This window comes from Sinohyriopsis cumingii, chromosome 12 (assembly GCF_028554795.1).
Source record: "Sinohyriopsis cumingii isolate HCF-2022 chromosome 12, ASM2855479v2, whole genome shotgun sequence".
Taxonomy (NCBI): domain Eukaryota; kingdom Metazoa; phylum Mollusca; class Bivalvia; order Unionida; family Unionidae; genus Sinohyriopsis; species Sinohyriopsis cumingii.
The window spans coordinates 120,896,594-120,916,009 of record NC_142972.1 but is presented as its reverse complement, the minus strand read 5'-3'; the positions used below and the strand labels follow the sequence as shown (position 1 = coordinate 120,916,009).

The 19,416-nt window shown below is 31.9% G+C and overlaps 1 protein-coding gene across 3 annotated transcripts in view; it reads left to right on the top strand.

The window, feature by feature from the left end:
* Window positions 1-2,841: 2,841 nt before the first annotated feature.
* Window positions 2,842-19,416, top strand: part of LOC149787352 (uncharacterized) — a 34,478-nt gene continuing 17,903 nt past the window's right edge. The window contains exons 1-2 of one of the 3 annotated variants that reach the window (XM_089977910.1): window positions 2,842-2,930; window positions 19,011-19,161. In XM_089977910.1, coding sequence (XP_089834036.1) covers window positions 19,011-19,161 — 151 coding nt within the window. In that variant the 5' untranslated portion in view covers window positions 2,842-2,930. The other 2 variants (XM_089977909.1, XM_089977911.1) reach the window with 2 other exon arrangements.

Genomic DNA, 19,416 nt, shown 5'->3' with positions numbered 1-19,416 from the left:
GTTACGCACCTGCAATATTAAACTGGCGTCCATGTTTCATTTTTCGTTTGGAAGGCAAAGATTTTCTTTTTATGTACTCGTTAGATATTGCACCCAATATTTTTAAACGAGTGTGTGTGCGTGACTGTGTGTGCAATTAGATTATTCAGATAACATAAATATTGAACCACGTTACCTTCAAAAAATGATTAAAATGTTATATGTTATAGAGGATATTTTCGTTTCCTGTGTAAATACCGGATATATTTCATTGTATGGAAAAAATAAGTGATATATTTATTTTTGCTCCACAAGATAAAATATATCCAATATTCATGCAGAGAAATGAAACTTTCTTTTTATTATATACGAACTTGCTCCAGGATCGAAGCTTAGAAGATTAAACTCGCTTTTCAGCACACCCCCACCCAGACACCATTTTCAAACTTCACAAGTTCCGGTGTTTTCTCAAAACCGATCACTTCTCTCTTGGCATTATGGGATTGCAGGCTGCATGCAACACCACCAGCTGGGTTTAAAACAACAGACGTGCTCCACAAAGCATGAGCAATTTTACATTTTCCAAAAACATGTGTTGACACATTTTTACGAAGAAATTTACTTAGTTTAAATCATAATCGAGGCATTTATTAGAATGACCTTAGCAAGTCATGAAAATGAACAAAGAAGACGGGCCAAGTATTTAGAACTAGTTTGTTACTCTTTCTATACGTGTCCTCAGGGCTGGTCGGTGTAGGAATATTATCCAGAACTGGATAGTAAATCGCCAGGCCAGATAGCAGAGAGGCTTATTTGGCGACTATAGCGCAGAGTACCCCATTTTCGTAAATTCATCCTGCTTTCATTAGGATATAAATATCATTGACTTAATATAGCAATATGATTATGACCTAACCACTTGCAGAAAATTAGATGTTTGATGTTGTATACATTTTTTTACTCTAAAGAAAGTCAGATTCATCAGTGCGTCACGGCTGGTTTATCAACGCTGTCAATGTGGTATTGGGGAAATACCTTAATGGTGACACGAACGACTTTAAGTCGAATTTCTTCAGCAAAAAATAATTTCCATGCTTGAAATGTATCTCATTGCTATTTATTTGTTCTAGGTCACAAAGTGCGCGTTTTTCTTGCTGTTGGTGTAAAATCTTTAGGTTGGTTGGTTGTTATGCATTTAACGCCATTTTTCAGGATATGATAGGCTATGACACAACGGCGGCCAGTAAATTTGGTCGAGGAAGAAGCGGGAAAACCCGGGAAGAAACACCGATCACCGATTAAACCCACGTTGACAGGTGAGATGTCAGCAATCTGTATAAAGGCGAGCTCATTAGACCACTCGGTCCCCTGAGGCCCTCAACTTCTATGGGCACAAAAAAAAAAAGAAACAAGCGTAACATATCATTATTGGAAAGATTGTATTTTCACATGTGCAAATAAAAGGAAATATTTCAGATGTGAAAATATAGGCATGAAAATAATATGAAAATTATTCGTGAACATTTTTTTGTATTTCACAATTTAGTACACGATAAAAGCTATTACACTCCCAGTCTCACTTTAGATGCAAGTTACCTATCTTTATACAATTCATAAAATATATTTTCAAGATATATTATTCGCTTCATGATTTAATATTTCGGAGAATCATAACCACTTTGACCGAATGAGAAACCCTTGAGAACATGGATGATGTCGTTTTTTCCGCTAATTTAATAACAAAAAGCCTAGACTCTTTATGAGTCGAGAACACGTAACATCAAATGCATAAATCAAGTTCAGTAATGTATATTTTCACCAGAAGAAATTCCAAATATATTCTGTCAAGATGGTGATACTTATTTTGTTTTTGTTCGTCACATGTACAGAATTTTTAATATTTAGACTTTCCGAGGCTTAGAAAGCTGACATTTTAAATTGCATAATTGAGAAACTGAATCATCAAAACCTTGCCACAAACAAAAGAGGATATTTTTCGTTTCCTGCGTTAATACCGGATATATTATATCGTGTGGTACCAAAAACGGGCTCTTGTGACGAGTGGCGAATCAGCGAGTTAAACAAATATGGTTTTTGGTACCAACAGATGAAATATGTCCATTATAAAAATGTTCTTTTTATTTTATACCAAAACTTGCTCCAGAATCGAAGTTTAAAAGATTAAACTCACCCCTTTTCGGAACAACACACTCACTCCCACCCCCTTTTCGTAAATTCACCCTATTTTCAAAGGCTGATCACATAAATAAATTCGCGACCTAAGAGAGCGGTAGGATTGGGTTGACAACCTGTCGCAATAAATTACACTTCTGTAATTTTGTAAACTATTTGATTCTATCTGAAAACATCGCAAAATCCGATTCAGCAATGCATCACAGCAGGTTTATCGTTGTTTTTTTAGGAAGGGGAATAAATTCAGAGAGACGTGAACGGCGTCTTGTCAAATTTCTTTATCAAAGATTAATTTCCATGTCTAAAATGTAAGGCAGTCTGTTTATTTGTTTTAGCTTTTTTTTTTTTTTTTTTTAGGCAAGTAAAATCATGCGTCGCATGGCATGATTGGAAATCTTATATTTTTCAGGATAAATTAAGGATAAATTTTACACATTGAAAAAATAAGAATATATTTTTCATATGTAAATTATAGGAATGAAAAAACATGTAAGTTATTTCGCCAATAAGTCTCCACGTTTCACACTTAAGTTTATAATAAAACTCATATTCATGCTTGTTTATGTAAATGAGAAGATACACATGCATGCAATTCATCTACTTTTTACCACAAGCATTTGTTAAATTTTGTACTTGTTTATGTACCAGCCATTATCTCGCTAGCTTGTAGAATACTGCGTCCATGGGCCACATCAGTTGTCAGGTTAAACATCCCGCTGTGGAAATAATGTTCAGTGGATCAGTGCAGTGCCGAACAGGTTTGCCAATTGCAGTTGTTACTATGTTCGGCTTATGTTTTTATTCAGAATGATACTTGTTTAAAAGCATATGTGGAAATAAGATATTATATTTGGGGGGAGTGTGAATATTATCTGACCTAGTTTTGCTCGGTATTAACCTCGCTGTTCGCCACGAACGCCGACACTTTGAGATCGACTGTTAGGCTTAAATTGCAGTGGAATCGGAAAGGGTTTCCAGATTACCATTACATTTCCTTTGTAACATATACATTTAATCGTGCATCACAAGGAATTCGTTCTCTATAAGATACCGAATTTCAGTGGAGCATAACTAATTTATCCCGAGTATTTTGTCTGCGTCTGGAAATACATTGCAAACTTGACCTCGTGGGTATTTTCCTCAAAGTATTTCTGGAGCGTCCTAATACCGAGACATGGTATTCAGACAAAGAAATGTGTGATTCAGATCGATAATCGATAACAGTGATTCTGTGTGCAGGTTTGAAAGGTAAGTTATGATTTCGGTAGATTAGGCTTCGATGAAGAATCATCAAAGTTTCATGTGCAAACTGATTTAAGCAGATAAAGTGTGTACCTTAAGAATAACGATGGTAGTAAGAATAAAGATAGTAGTAGTAGTAAGAATAAAGATAGTAGTAGTAGTAAGAATAAAGACAGTAGTAGTAGTAAGAATAGAGATAGTAGTTGTAGTAAGAATAAAGATAGTAGTAGTAGTAAGAATAAAGATAGTAGTAAGAATAAAGATAGTAGTAGTAGTAAGAATAGAGATAGTAGTAGTAGTAAGAATAAAGATAGTAGTAGTAGTAAGAATAGAGATAGTAGTTGTAGTAAGAATAAAGATAGTAGTAGTAGTAAGAATAAAGATAGTAGTAGTAGTAAGAATAGAGATAGTAGTTGTAGTAAGAATAAAGATAGTAGTAGTAGTAAGAATAAAGAGAGTAGTAGTAGTAAGAATAAAGATAGTAGTAAGAATCAAGATAGTAGTAAGAATCAAGATAGTAGTAGTAGTAAGAATCAAGATAGTTGTAGTAGTAAGAATAAAGATAGTAGTAGTAAGAATAAAGATAGTAGTAGTAAGAATAAAGATAGTAGTAGTAGTAAGAATAAAGATAGTAATAGTAGCAATAATAAAGATAGTAGTAAGAATCAAGATAGTAGTAAGAATCAAGATAGTAGTAAGAATTAAAATAGTAGTAAGAATAAAGATAGTAGTAGTAGTAAGAATAAAGATAGTAGTAGTGGTTATAATAAAGATAGTAATAGTAGTAAGAATTAAGATAGTAGTAGTAGTAAGAATTAAGATAGTAGTAAGAATGAAGATAGTAGTAGTAGTAAGAATAAAGATAGTAGTAGTAGTAAGAATTAAGATAGTACTAAGAATAAAGATAGTAGTAAGAATTAAGATAGTAGTAGTAGTAAGAATTAAGATAGTAGTAAGAATAAAGATAGTAGTAAGAATTAAGATAGTAGTAGTAGTAAGAATGAAGATAGTAGTAGTAGTAGTAATAATAAAAAAAAGTAGTAGTAGTAGTAATAATAAAGATAGTAGTAGTAGTAATAATAAAGATAGTAATAGTAGCAATAATAAAGATAGCAGTAAGAATCAAGATAGTAGTAAGAATAAAGATAGTAGTAAGAATGGAGATAGTAGTAGTAGTAATAATAAAGATAGTAGTAGTAGTAATAATAAAGATAGTAGTAGTAGTAAGAATAAAGATAGTAGTAAGAATGGAGATAGTAGTAGTAGTAATAATAAAGATAGTAGTAGTAATAAGAATAAAGATAGTAGTAGTAGTAATAATAAAGATAGTATTCGCAGTAGTAAGAATAAAGATAGTAGTAGTAGTAAGAATGGAGATAGTAGTAGTAGTAAGAATAAAGATAGTAGTAGTAGTAAGAATAAAGATAGTAGTAGTAGTAAGAATATAGATAGTAGTAAGAATCAAGATAGTAGTAAGAATCAAGATAGTAGTAGTAGTAAGAATCAAGATAGTAGTAAGAATAAAGACAGTAGTAGTAGTAATAATAAAGATAGTAGTAGTAGTAGTAATAATAAAGATAGTATTCGCAGTAGTAAGAATAAAGATAGTAGTAGTAGTAAGAATAAAGATAGTAGTAAGAATGAAGATAGTAGTAGTAGTAAGAATGGAGATAGTAGTAGTAGTAAGAATGGAGATAGTAGTAGTAGTTGTTGTTGTTGTTGTTTTGGGGCTTAACGCCATTTTTCAGCACACGATAGGCTATACATGGCGGCCAGTATTAATGGTGGAGGAAGAACCCTGGAAAACCCCGGAAAGAACCACCGACCCACGAGAAGCTACTGGCAAGCTTTCTCACATACCCACATTGGCTGAATCCTAGACTCGAACCGCCGCAGACAGAGGTGAGAAGTAGTAGTAGTAATAATATAGTAGTAGTAGTAATAATAAAGATAGTAGTAGTAGTAGTAGTAATAATAAAGATAGTAATAGTAGTAAGAATAAAGATGTAGTAGTAGTAAGAATAAAGATAGTAGTAGTAGTAAGAATAAAGATAGTAGTAGTAGTAAGAATGGAGATAGTAGTAGTAGTAAGAATAAAGATAGTAGTAGTAGTAATAATAAAGATAGTAGTAGTAGTAGGAATGGAGATAGTAGTAGTAGTAAGAATGGAGATAGTAGTAGTAGTAATAATAAAGATAGTATTCGCAGTAGTAAGAATAAAGATAGTAGTAGTAGTAAGAATAAAGATAGTAGTAGTAGTAGGAATGGAGATAGTAGTAGTAGTAAGAATGGAGATAGTAGTAGTAGTAAGAATGGAGATAGTAGTAGTAGTAATAATAAAGATAGTAGTAGTAGTAAGAATAAAGATAGTAGTTGTAGCAAGAATAAAGATAGTAGTAGTAGTAAGAATAAAGATAGTAATAGTAGTAAGAATAAAGATGTATAGTAGTAAGAATAAAGATATTAGTAGTAGTAAGAATAAAGATAGTAATAGTAGTAAGAATAAAGATGTATAGTAGTAAGAATAAAGATAGTAGTAGTAGTAAGAATAAAGATAGTAATAGTAGTAAGAATAAAGATGTATAGTAGTAAGAATAAAGATAGTAGTAGTAGTAAGAATAAAGATAGTAATAGTAGTAAGAATAAAGATGTAGTAGTAATAAGAATAAAGATAGTAATAGTAGTAAGAATAAAGATGTATAGTAGTAAGAATAAAGATAGTAGTAGTAGTAAGAATAAAGATAGTAGTAGTAGTAAGAATAAAGATAGTAGTTGTAGTAAGAATAAAGATAGTAGTAAGAATAAAGATAGTAGTAGTAGTAGTAAGAATAAAGATAGTAGTAGTAGTAAGAATAAAGATAGTAGTAGTAGTAAGAATAAAGATAGTAGTTGTAGTAAGAATAAAGATGTAGTAGTAGTAATAATAAAGATAGTAGTAGTAGTAAGAATAAAGATAGTAGTAGTAGTAAGAATAAAGATAGTAGTAGCAGTAGTAAGAATAAAGATAGTAATAGTAGTAAGAATAAAGATAGTAGTAGTAGTAATAATAAAGATAGTAATAGTAGTAATAATAAAGATAGTAGTAGTAGTAAGAATAAAGATAGTAGTAGCAGTAGTAAGAATAAAGATAGTAATAGTAGTAAGAATAAAGATAGTAATAGTAGTAAGAATAAAGACAGTAGTAGTAGTAAGAATAAAGATAGTAGTAGTAGTAAGAATAAATATAGTAGTAGTAGTAAGAATAAAGATAGTAGTAGTAGTAAGAATAAAGATGTAGCAGTAGTAAGAATAAAGATAGTAGTAGTAGTAAGAATAAAGAGAGTAGCAAGAATCAAGATAGTAGTAAGAATTAAAATAGTAGTAAGAATAAAGATAGCAGTAGTTGTAAGAATGAAGATAATAGTAAGAATGATGATAATAGTAAGAATTAAGATAGCATAATTACCAGGTTAATATTAGTAGTAAGAATAAAGATAGTAGTAGTAGTAATAATAAAGATAGTAGTAAGAATAAAGATAGTAGTAAGAATAAAGATAGTAGTAGTAGTAGTAATAAAGACAGTAGTAGTAGTAAGAATAAAGATAGTAGTAGTAGTAATAATAAAGATAGTAGTAAGAATAAAGATAGTAGTAAGAATAAAGATAGTAGTAGTAGTAGTAATAAAGATAGTAGTAGTAGTAAGAATAAAGATAGTAATAGTAGCAAGAATAAAGACAGTAGTAGTAGTAGGAATAAAGATAGTAGTAGTAGTAAGAATAAAGATAGTAGTAGTAGTAGTAGTAATAAAGATAGTAGTAGTAGTAAGAATAAAGATAGTAGTAGTAGTAAGAATAAAGATAGTAGTAGTAGTAATAATAAAGATAGTAATAGTAGTAGTAGTAATAAAGATAGTAGTTGTAGTAAGAATAAAGATAGTAGTAAGAATAAAGATAGTAGTAGTAGTAAGAATAAAGATAGTAGCAAGAATAAAGATAGTAGTAGTAGTAAGAATAAAGATAGTAGTAAGAATAAAGATAGTAGTAGTAGTAAGAATAAAGATAGTAGTAAGAATAAAGATAGCAATAGTAGTAAGAATAAAGATAGTAGCAAGAATAAAGATAGTAGTAGTAGTAAGAATAAAGATAGTAGTAAGAATAAAGATAGTAGTAGTAGTAAGAATAAAGATAGTAGTAAGAATAAAGATAGCAATAGTAGTAAGAATAGAGATAGTAGTAAGAATAAAGATAGTAGTAGTAGTAAGAATAAAGATAGTAGTAAGAATAAAGATAGTAGTAGTAGTAAGAATAAAGATAGTAGTAAGAATAAAGATAGCAATAGTAGTAAGAATAAAGATAGTAGTAAGAATAAAGATAGTAGTAGTAGTAAGAATAAAGATAGTAGTAAGAATAAAGATAGTAGTAAGAATAAAGATAGTAATAGCAGTAATAATAAAGATAGTAATAGTAGTAATAATAAAGACAGTAGTAGTAGTAAGAATAAAGATAGTAGTAAGAATAAAGATAGTAGTAGTAGTAATAATAAAGATAGTAGTAAGAATATAGATAGTAGTAGTAGTAAGAATAAAGATAGTAGTAAGAATAAAGATAGTAGTAGTAGTAGTAAGAATAAAGATAGTAGTAGTAGTAAGAATAAAGATAGTAGTAGTAGTAGGAATGGAGATAGTAGTAGTAGTAAGAATGGAGATAGTAGTAGTAGTAAGAATGGAGATAGTAGTAGTAGTAATAATAAAGATAGTAGTAGTAGTAAGAATAAAGATAGTAGTTGTAGTAAGAATAAAGATAGTAGTAGTAGTAAGAATAAAGATAGTAATAGTAGTAAGAATAAAGATGTATAGTAGTAAGAATAAAGATATTAGTAGTAGTAAGAATAAAGATAGTAATAGTAGTAAGAATAAAGATGTATAGTAGTAAGAATAAAGATAGTAGTAGTAGTAAGAATAAAGATAGTAATAGTAGTAAGAATAAAGATGTAGTAGTAATAAGAATAAAGATAGTAATAGTAGTAAGAATAAAGATGTATAGTAGTAAGAATAAAGATAGTAGTAAGAATAAAGATGTATAGTAGTAAGAATAAAGATAGTAGTAAGAATAAAGATGTATAGTAGTAAGAATAAAGATAGTAGTAGTAGTAAGAATAAAGATAGTAATAGTAGTAAGAATAAAGATGTAGTAGTAATAAGAATAAAGATAGTAATAGTAGTAAGAATAAAGATGCATAGTAGTAAGAATAAAGATAGTAGTAGTAGTAAGAATAAAGATAGTAGTAGTAGTAATAATAAAGATAGTAATAGTAGTAGTAGTAATAAAGATAGTAGTTGTAGTAAGAATAAAGATAGTAGTAAGAATAAAGATAGTAGTAGTAGTAAGAATAAAGATAGTAATAGTAGCAAGAATAAAGACAGTAGTAGTAGTAGGAATAAAGATAGTAGTAGTAGTAAGAATAAAGATAGTAGTAGTAGTAGTAGTAATAAAGATAGTAGTAGTAGTAAGAATAAAGATAGTAGTAGTAGTAAGAATAAAGATAGTAGTAGTAGTAATAATAAAGATAGTAATAGTAGTAGTAGTAATAAAGATAGTAGTTGTAGTAAGAATAAAGATAGTAGTAAGAATAAAGATAGTAGTAGTAGTAAGAATAAAGATAGTAGCAAGAATAAAGATAGTAGTAGTAGTAAGAATAAAGATAGTAGTAAGAATAAAGATAGTAGTAGTAGTAAGAATAAAGATAGTAGTAAGAATAAAGATAGCAATAGTAGTAAGAATAGAGATAGTAGTAAGAATAAAGATAGTAGTAGTAGTAAGAATAAAGATAGTAGTAAGAATAAAGATAGTAGTAGTAGTAAGAATAAAGATAGTAGTAAGAATAAAGATAGTAGTAAGAATAAAGATAGTAATAGCAGTAATAATAAAGATAGTAATAGTAGTAATAATAAAGACAGTAGTAGTAGTAAGAATAAAGATAGTAGTAAGAATAAAGATAGTAGTAGTAGTAATAATAAAGATAGTAGTAAGAATATAGATAGTAGTAGTAGTAAGAATAAAGATAGTAGTAAGAATAAAGATAGTAGTAGTAGTAGTAAGAATAAAGATAGTAGTAGTAGTAAGAATAAAGATAGTAGTAGTAGTAGGAATGGAGATAGTAGTAGTAGTAAGAATGGAGATAGTAGTAGTAGTAAGAATGGAGATAGTAGTAGTAGTAATAATAAAGATAGTAGTAGTAGTAAGAATAAAGATAGTAGTTGTAGTAAGAATAAAGATAGTAGTAGTAGTAAGAATAAAGATAGCAATAGTAGTAAGAATAAAGATGTATAGTAGTAAGAATAAAGATATTAGTAGTAGTAAGAATAAAGATAGTAATAGTAGTAAGAATAAAGATGTATAGTAGTAAGAATAAAGATAGTAGTAGTAGTAAGAATAAAGATAGTAATAGTAGTAAGAATAAAGATGTATAGTAGTAAGAATAAAGATAGTAGTAGTAGTAAGAATAAAGATAGTAATAGTAGTAAGAATAAAGATGTAGTAGTAATAAGAATAAAGATAGTAATAGTAGTAAGAATAAAGATGCATAGTAGTAAGAATAAAGATAGTAGTAGTAGTAAGAATAAAGATAGTAGTAGTAGTAATAATAAAGATAGTAATAGTAGTAGTAGTAATAAAGATAGTAGTTGTAGTAAGAATAAAGATAGTAGTAAGAATAAAGATAGTAGTAGTAGTAAGAATAAAGATAGTAGCAAGAATAAAGATAGTAGTAGTAGTAAGAATAAAGATAGTAGTAAGAATAAAGATAGTAGTAGTAGTAAGAATAAAGATAGTAGTAAGAATAAAGATAGTAATAGTAGTAAGAATAGAGATAGTAGTAAGAATAAAGATAGTAGTAGTAGTAAGAATAAAGATAGTAGTAAGAATAAAGATAGTAGTAGTAGTAAGAATAAAGATAGTAGTAAGAATAAAGATAGTAGTAAGAATAAAGATAGTAATAGTAGTAATAATAAAGATAGTAATAGTAGTAATAATAAAGACAGTAGTAGTAGTAAGAATAAAGATAGTAGTAAGAATAAAGATAGTAGTAGTAGTAATAATAAAGATAGTAGTAAGAATATAGATAGTAGTAGTAGTAAGAATAAAGATAGTAGTAAGAATAAAGATAGTAGTAGTAGTAAGAATAAAGATAGTAGTAAGAATAAAGATAGTAGTAGTAGTAAGAATAAAGATAGTAGTAGTAGTAAGAATAGAGATAGTAGTAAGAATAAAGATAGTAGTAATAGTAAGAATAAAGATAGTAGTAAGAATAAAGATAGTAGTAGTAGTAATAATAAAGATAGTATTAGTAGTAAGAATAAAGATAGTAGTAAGAATAAAGATAGTAATAGTAGTAATAATAAAGATAGTAGTAGTAGTAGTAATAATAAAGATAGTAGTAGTAGTAAGAATAAAGATAGTAGTAGTAGTAATAATAATAAAGATAGTAGCAGTAGTAAGAATAAAGGTAGTAGTAGTAGTAAGAATGAAGATAGTAGTAGTAGTAAGAATAAAGATAGTAGTAGTAATAAGAATGAAGATAGTAGTAGTAGTAATAATAATAAAGATAGTAGTAGTAGTAAGAATGAAGATAGTAGTAGCAGTAAGAATAAAGATAGTAGTAGTAGTAAGAATAAAGATAGTAGTAGTAGTAAGAATGAAGATAGTAGTAGTAGTAAGAATGAAGATAGTAGTAGTAGTAAGAATGAAGATAGTAGTAGTAGTAAGAATAAAGATAGTAGTAGTTGTAAGAATGGAGATAGTAGTAGTAGTAAGAATAAAAATAGTAGTAGTAGTAAGAATAAAGATAGTAGTAGTAGTAAGAATAAAGATAGTAGTAGTAGTAAGAATGAAGATAGTAGTAGTAGTAAGAATAAAGATAGTAGTAGTAGTAATAATAAAGATAGTAGTAGTAGTAGGAATGGAGATAGTAGTAGTAGTATGAATGGAGATAGTAGTAGTAGTAAGAATAAAGATAGTAGTAGTAGTAAGAATAAAGATAGTAGTAGTAGTAAGAATGAAGATAGTAGTAGTAGTAAGAATAAAGATAGTAGTAGTAGTAAGAATGGAGATAGTAGTAGTAGTAAGAATAAAGATAGTAGTAGTAGTAATAATAAAGATAGTAGTAGTAGTAATAATAAAGATAGTAGTAGTAGTAATAATAAACATAGTAGTAGTAGTAAGAATAAAGGTAGTAGTAGTAGTAGTAGTAAGAATAAACGTAGTAGTAGTAGTAGTAGTAAGAATAAACGCAGTTTCCAGGCTATTCCTCTGTCAGGATATTGTGGAGCTAACAATACACCGAGCGTTGAAAGCTATGTCCACTGGTTCCTTCTATCACAGGAGTGATAACCAATCGCTTGTCTATGAATATTATGTTCACCTATTCATTATTTTAAAAGAGTGACATTTAATCGCTTGTCTATCGCTAACTGCGTTGCTTCGTTCTTTGTGCGAATTAAAAGAAAGGTGACGTGTGTAAGATACGTAGTACAAAGGTTGTGTTCAAATTAGGGTTGTGTGAAAAATCCGATCTAATTTGTATTAGCAACATGAGGCATACTAGGAAACATCGGTTGAGCTTTTGGACATTGGTTATGGGCACGTCTCGTGTGCTGCGCTGATGGAACAGAGCTGATAGGAAATACGCACTTGACCAATGCATACATTCTAAAGAGTGATCCTTGATTAGAGCGCATCTTAACGTTTCAGTAATATCATATCTTACATACTGTATATTGTACACCATTAGTGATCTTCGACCCGAATGCATCTTAGTCTGTTAGTCTGTTAGTAATATGATATCTTACATCTTGTATACTGTACACCATCAGTGATCTTCGAACCGAATGCATCAGTCTGTTAGTCTGTTAGTAATATGATATCTTACATATTGTATACTGTATATCATCAGTGATCTTCGAACCGAATTCATCCTAGTATGTTAGTCTGTTAATAATATGATATCTTACATATTGTATACTGTATACCATCAGTGATCTTCGAACCGAATGCATCCTAATCTGTTAGTCTGTCACTAATGTCATATCTTACAGATTGTATACTGTATATCATCAGTGATCTTCGAACCGAATTCATCCTAGTATGTTAGTCTGTTAATAATTCACTGGACAACAAATTTTTACAAAAGTCATGTTACTGAAATAAAATTAGTCAATTCTTATCAATTTTTATGTGCTGAACACGAATATGACAGTCAAATTGCAAAATTGGCTCTAGTTTTTTTGTAATCTGCAAGAAATTAATGTTTACATAACGAAATGCATTCCAATAGTAAAAGGTCAACTGTAATAGCCTACCTATAAAAAATCAAGTCATTGACTACATCTTAGATTTCTTCGCCTGTCTCTTGTACAGCTGTTCGGGAGCATCTCTGAGGAGTGTCCAGCAGTAGTCAGCCAGCATTGTAGTGGACCATTTTCCCTGGTATCTTTGTTCCATTGTTGCGATATCTTGATGAAAACGTTCGCCGTGTTCATCACTAACAATACCACAGTTGCTAGGAAAGAAATCCAAATGGGAATGAAGGAAGTGAATCTTTAGAGACATATTGCAGCCAAGTTTCTTATACTTCATCAACATGTCTTCTACTAGTTCCTTATAGTTTTCTGCCCTAACATTTCCGAGGAAGTTTGTAGAAACTAGGCGAAAAGCATTCCATGCTTGTTTCGCGTCACCTTCCAGCAAGTTGTTGAACCGGTCATCTTTGAAAAGCTCTCGAATCTGAGGACCCACAAAAACTCCCTCTTTAATCTTTGCTTCGCTGAGTCGAGGGAATTTTTCATGCAGGTATCGGAATGCTGGCAAAGTCCGGTCAATGGCTTTCACGAAGTTCTTCATCAAACCTAGTTTGATGTGAAGGGGTGGTAGCAAGATTTTCTGAGCCTCAACCAGAGCTGGGTGTTGGATATTCTTCTCTCCAATGGCTACATTCTGCCTGTGAGTCCATTCCTTCCTCATGTAGTGCATTTCCCTTGCTCGGCTATCCCACTCGCATAAGAAACACATGTATTTTGTATATCCTTGCTGCAGTCCCATTAAATCACCACAGAGGTGCCAGCTGTACTTGTTATACTCAATGGAATTCAGTAGCTGCCTTAAGTTATCGTATGTCTCTTTCATGTGGACAGCATACGCTACTGGAATAGATGGAAGAATGTTTCCATTGTGCAAAAGCACAGCCTTGAGACTCAGTTTCGAAGAGTCCACAAATAGTCTCCATTCTTGTGGGTCATGAGTGATTTTTAAAGCATTCATGAGGCCCTCAATATCGGAACAGAATATCAGATTACTTTCCTTTCTGAAGAAAGGCTCCAATTGCTGGTGGCGCTTTCGATATGCAGTAATTGTGACATCTTCTTCTAGAAGATTCCATTGTTGGAGTCTTGATCCTAGCAATTCTGCCTTGTTCTTTGATAAGTCCAAATCACGAATCAGGTCATTTAGTTCTTCCTGTGTTATTCTGTGTGGGGTTGATGATGCACCACAGTGAAAATCTGGATCACTGCATGCTGATGGACCAGGAGAAGAACAGGTCGACTCACCTTTGTCTTCGTCAGATGAATCAAGAGAATATTCTGCTGGAGGTTCTGGAATAGGAAGTCCCTCACCATGTGGAACTGGTCTCAATGCAGACGGAATGTTTGGGTAGACTATTCTCGACTTCTTTCGCTTCGTTATTCCGCCGGAAAGAGGAGGAACCAAGCAGAAGTAACAGTCATTTAGGTGGTTGCTTGGCTCTCTCCACACCATTGGGACTGCAAACGGCATTGATGACCTTTTGCAATTCAACCACTGTGAAAGCTGTGTTGTACATGTAGCACAGCATATATGCGGAGCCCAAGGCTTGTCTTGGTCACCAACCTTGCATCCGAAGTAAAGATGATATGCCTTCTTCACTTGAGAATTGATACTTTTCTTCTGGTTGGCAAATGTCACTTCCCCACAAATATAGCAAAAATTGTCCGCGGTATTAACACACTTTCGAGGCATTACTGTTCTTTATTGTACGTAAATGGATAAAATAATAAGTTTTATGTAACAGTAGCTTGAACTGTCTCGCACAACGTCTAAAATATTTTAAATGCTGAACCTATCTGATTGGGCTTTATATAGTACACTGCTTACGTCAGCTTCAGCAGCCGCCTGGCATTAGTATAATAGGCCTACACATGTATAGTACACTGCTGACGTCAACTTACTTCAGCAGCCGCATGGCATTAGTATTGCATTGCATCAGAAAATGATGCAATCAACTGTGGATGATGTGAGCATGATGGTATTATGCAATGTTACATCATTATTCCGGATGTTGCTGCAGTCCTACTGGAGAAATTTACACAGTGAAACATAGAAAATGAGGTATATGAATATCTTCAAAACGAGAGCCAATACAAATTTTTCACGGTTATATTCGTGTTCGGCACACCAAAATACTACAGATTAGGGCCTTTTCAAGTCAGTAATGATTTCACTGTTGACCAGTGTAATATGATATCTTACATATTGTATACTGTATATCATCAGTGATCTTCGAACCGAATGCATCCTAGTCTGTTAGTCTGTTAGTAATATGATATCTTACATATTGTATACTGTACACCATCAGTGATCTTCGAACCGAATGCATCATAGTATGTTAGTCTGTTAATAATATGATATCTTACATATTGTATACTGTATACCATCAGTGATCTTCGAACCGAATGCATCAGTCTGTTAGTCTGTTAGTAATATGATATCTTACATATTGTATCCTGTACACCATTAGTGATCTTCGACCCGAATGCATCTTAGTCTGTTAGTAATATGATATCTTACATATTGTATACTGTACACCATCAGTGATCTTAGAATCAAATGCATCCTAGTCTGTTAGTCTGTTAGTAATATCATATCTTACATATTGTATACTGTACACCATCAGTGATCTTAGAACCAAATGTATCCTAGTCTGTTAGTAATATCATATCTTACATATTGTATACTGTACACCATCAGTGATCTTCGAACCGAATGCATCATAGTATGTTAGTCTGTTAGTAATATGATATCTTACATATTGTATACTGTACACCATCAGTGATCTTCGAACCGAATGCATCCTAGTCTGTTAGTCTGTTAATAATATGATATCTTACATATTGTATACTGTATACCATCAGTGATCTTCGAACCGAATGCATCAGTCTGTTAGTCTGTTAGTAATATGATATCTTACATATTGTATCCTGTACACCATTAGTGATCTTCGACCCGAATGCATCTTAGTCTGTTAGTAATATGATATCTTACATATTGTATACTGTACACCATCAGTGATCTTAGAATCAAATGCATCCTAGTCTGTTAGTCTGTTAGTAATATCATATCTTACATATTGTATACTGTACACCATCAGTGATCTTAGAACCAAATGTATCCTAGTCTGTTAGTAATATCATATCTTACATATTGTATACTGTACACCATCAGTGATCTTCGAACCGAATGCATCCTAGTCTGTTAGTCTGTTAGTAATATGATATCTTACATATTGTATACTGTACACCATCAGTGGTCTTCGAACCGAATGCATCAGAGTCTGTTAGTCTGTTAGTAATATGGTATCTTACAGATTGTACACTGTACACCATCAGTGATCTTAGAACCAAATGCATCCTAGTCTGTTAGTAATATCATATCTTACATTATTGTATACTGTACACCATCAGTGATCTTCGAACCGAATGCATCCTAGTCTGTTAGTCTGTTAGTAATATATCTTACATATTGTATACTGTATGCCATCAGTGATCTTCGAACCGAATGCATCCTAGTCTGTTAGTCTGTTAGTAATATGATATCTTACATATTGTGTACTGCACATCATCAGTGATCTTCGAACCGAATGCATCATAGTATGTTAGTCTGTTAGTAATATCATATCTTGCATATTGTATACTGTACACCATCAGTAATCTTCGAACCGAATGCATCCTAGTATGTTAGTCTGTTAGTAATATCATATCTTACATATTGTATACTGTACACCATCAGTGATCTTCGAACCGAATGCATCAGTCTGTTAGTCTGTTAGTAATATGGTATCTTACAGATTGTACACTGTACGCCATCAGTGATCCTCGACCAGAGTGCATCTTAGTCTTTTAGTAATATGGTATCTTCCAGATCGCACTCTGTACACTTAGTTTTCTTCAGGTCACATACCTGACCGGCAACGCTGCCGTTGGTGTTTCTCTTAGTCCTTTCATAAAACTTCAGTCATTAAATATGGATCTTAGAGTTCTAACCATTCTAGATCGAATGGAGAAATAAACGGATAACCTTGACTCCACGAGCACGAACACAGCCGACGAACCCAACCCATTATTTTTGCCGGACCATGAACAGTGTATGCCAACAACATCAACATCACTGACTTTGAACGTTAGTACTAGAACCAGACCTTTTTGATGTATGGACTAAGCAATTCAAATAGAAAGAGTTTACAGTTAACAATAAAGTTCCTTTGATATAGGTAGCCGTTTTACATACATTCAGTTTATAAAGAGCTCTATCTCTCTCTCTCTCTCTCTCTCTCTCTCTCTCTCTCGGAAGCCCTCAAATAAATTAGAGAGCCCAGGAATGAAATTGTAGAGTTCATTATATCAGTTAGAGACCTGGTTTAATTACTGCCATCAATTAACAATTGTTGATGCCTATAGTTAATACGTCGACTATGTGGACTGTATCAGTGTGATACCTCAAGACTTATAGCATACTTACACTATTCCAGGCTATTTGTACATCAGCACATTAAAGATTGGAATTCATTCAATACTCCACTGGAATTTATTCGGAATATTCTATACTCTTGAACTTGTGATAGAAGTTTTAAGTCTATTTAGGATTTATTTAACAAAACTAAATTCTTTTTTCATTTTCACTTTGTAACCTAGGGAAATACATTTCTTGCTGAATTTGAGTAAACTTGTTGGCTTTCGCTTTTAATATATTGGTTTAAGCCACTATTTTGGGATTATTGTGAGTTCATTTAGAGAAATCTTGGATTATATAATTGCAATACGTCAAGACTGTTAGCATATAAACACTATTCAGGCTATTCATACATCAGCACATTAAAGATTAGAATTCATTAAATACTCCTGGAATTCATTGGAAATACTCTATACGCATGGGCTTGTGATATAATTCTAGGACTATTTGGATTAAGTTCATAAAACTGTAAGTTCCTTTTACATTTTTACTTTGCATTCTAGAGTAATACATTATTTATTGAATTTTAGTAAAAATGTTGATTTTCGCTTTTTTCTGTTACTTAGTTTAAGCTAAGACCATAAAGTCCATACTATACACATATACATAACTGAAAAACAGAGATGTTTTATTGACGGAATTGCAGACTTGACTTTAGAAAAACATTACACACATTAGGATCTGCTTCTCTGGTGCGGAATTGAAAACACGTGTTTCAGATACATCTAAATGATGAAAATGCAGCGGGAAATAATGTTTTTCTCCACACATAATATTGCATCAGAGATATGTCTGTACTGATGAATATGTCTAATCATGAGAATCCAGAAATTTAAAGTTACTGAATTCGTAATATCAGGGTGTTTCCACGGTTTTGCTGTAGCAGCAGAATTAGTACATCATTAATGTGAACCCTTCGAGATATATGTACAGTAATGCTTGACAGTGTCCTTTTAAAAAAATCGAGACTTAGCATCAAGATATGATTGTCCAGAATCAAGTCTGAAATTGTTATTCATTGATAGGAATAGTTTTCCAAATGTTACAAAATAATCCAGAACCAGACTAGGTGTACACAGCTGCAACCCATTTATTTTACAGGGCAAGAGTATTTTATTTAAAGGTAGATCACAGCCAATAAACACGCATGCAAAATTCTCTGTGTACCATGGTTCAGACTCCTAGTTTCTTTTAGTCATGCTAAATACAATATAACAAGACACGACCGGGATACCGTAGAGCATTTTAGAACTTTAAATTACCGAATATTTAGACCTTAGTGAAGCATTTAACGGTGGTTTCATGCCTTTGGAAGGCGGAACTGCAGTTTAAATTCTCACAAAGCTATGAGCTTAAGACATGCGCAGCCAGTATCTTAATTTCTATCAAGAGCCCAGTACTTAACTGCCCTAAGTGATGATGTTAGAATAAGAGCGGTATGCTGGCAACATCTGTCTTTGATTTAAGGCTTAGAATTACACAAGGTTTCAATTTCTCAATCAGCAACAGCAGTCGCGAACGTTGTTTCGTTGTAATACGAATATTTGCTATATGGAGCTAAACAAATGAGATCTTTGACAGAAAGTATGGTTGTACTCGCTTATCAGTCGACTTAAACTGCAAATCCGGCGGATCTGGGTCTGTGCAGTTTGCAGTTTAACTGGTCGAATCAGCTAGTACATACGGTAACTATTTGAGTGAGACGATTTAACTTTAAAAAAGACCAGAAAATCCGTTTTTGAGGTTGAATGTAAGCATAGACTCGTTAATTTGATCCTTGATCAGAATATTTTTCTTTATCAGATGAACTTTAAGTTTTTACGAGAGAAGTTTGAAGCAATCTCTAAGACCAAGAAAAATGACAAAAATGACACCACATCAGAGAAAAAGAAGGAGAAAGATTCACGTCCTCCTCATCAACCCCTGACAGAACTCTCAGAGGAAAAGATTCAAGGTAAAAACAGACACCAAGTATAAAATACAGTGTGTGTGTGTGTGTGTGTGTGTGTGTGTGTGTGTGTGTGTTGGTTTGGTGCCTGTGAATTTTCAATCTATATCCGTGTATTATGAGGATGTAACGAAAAAGACCATAGACCCGGATGTGCGATCACTTACTGCGTCAGAGTATCAGAGCAAATGACATGAAATCATTAGTGAAATAAATGACACAGGCCCTGGCACATTATGTGGAAGCAGATCTAAGCCTTTG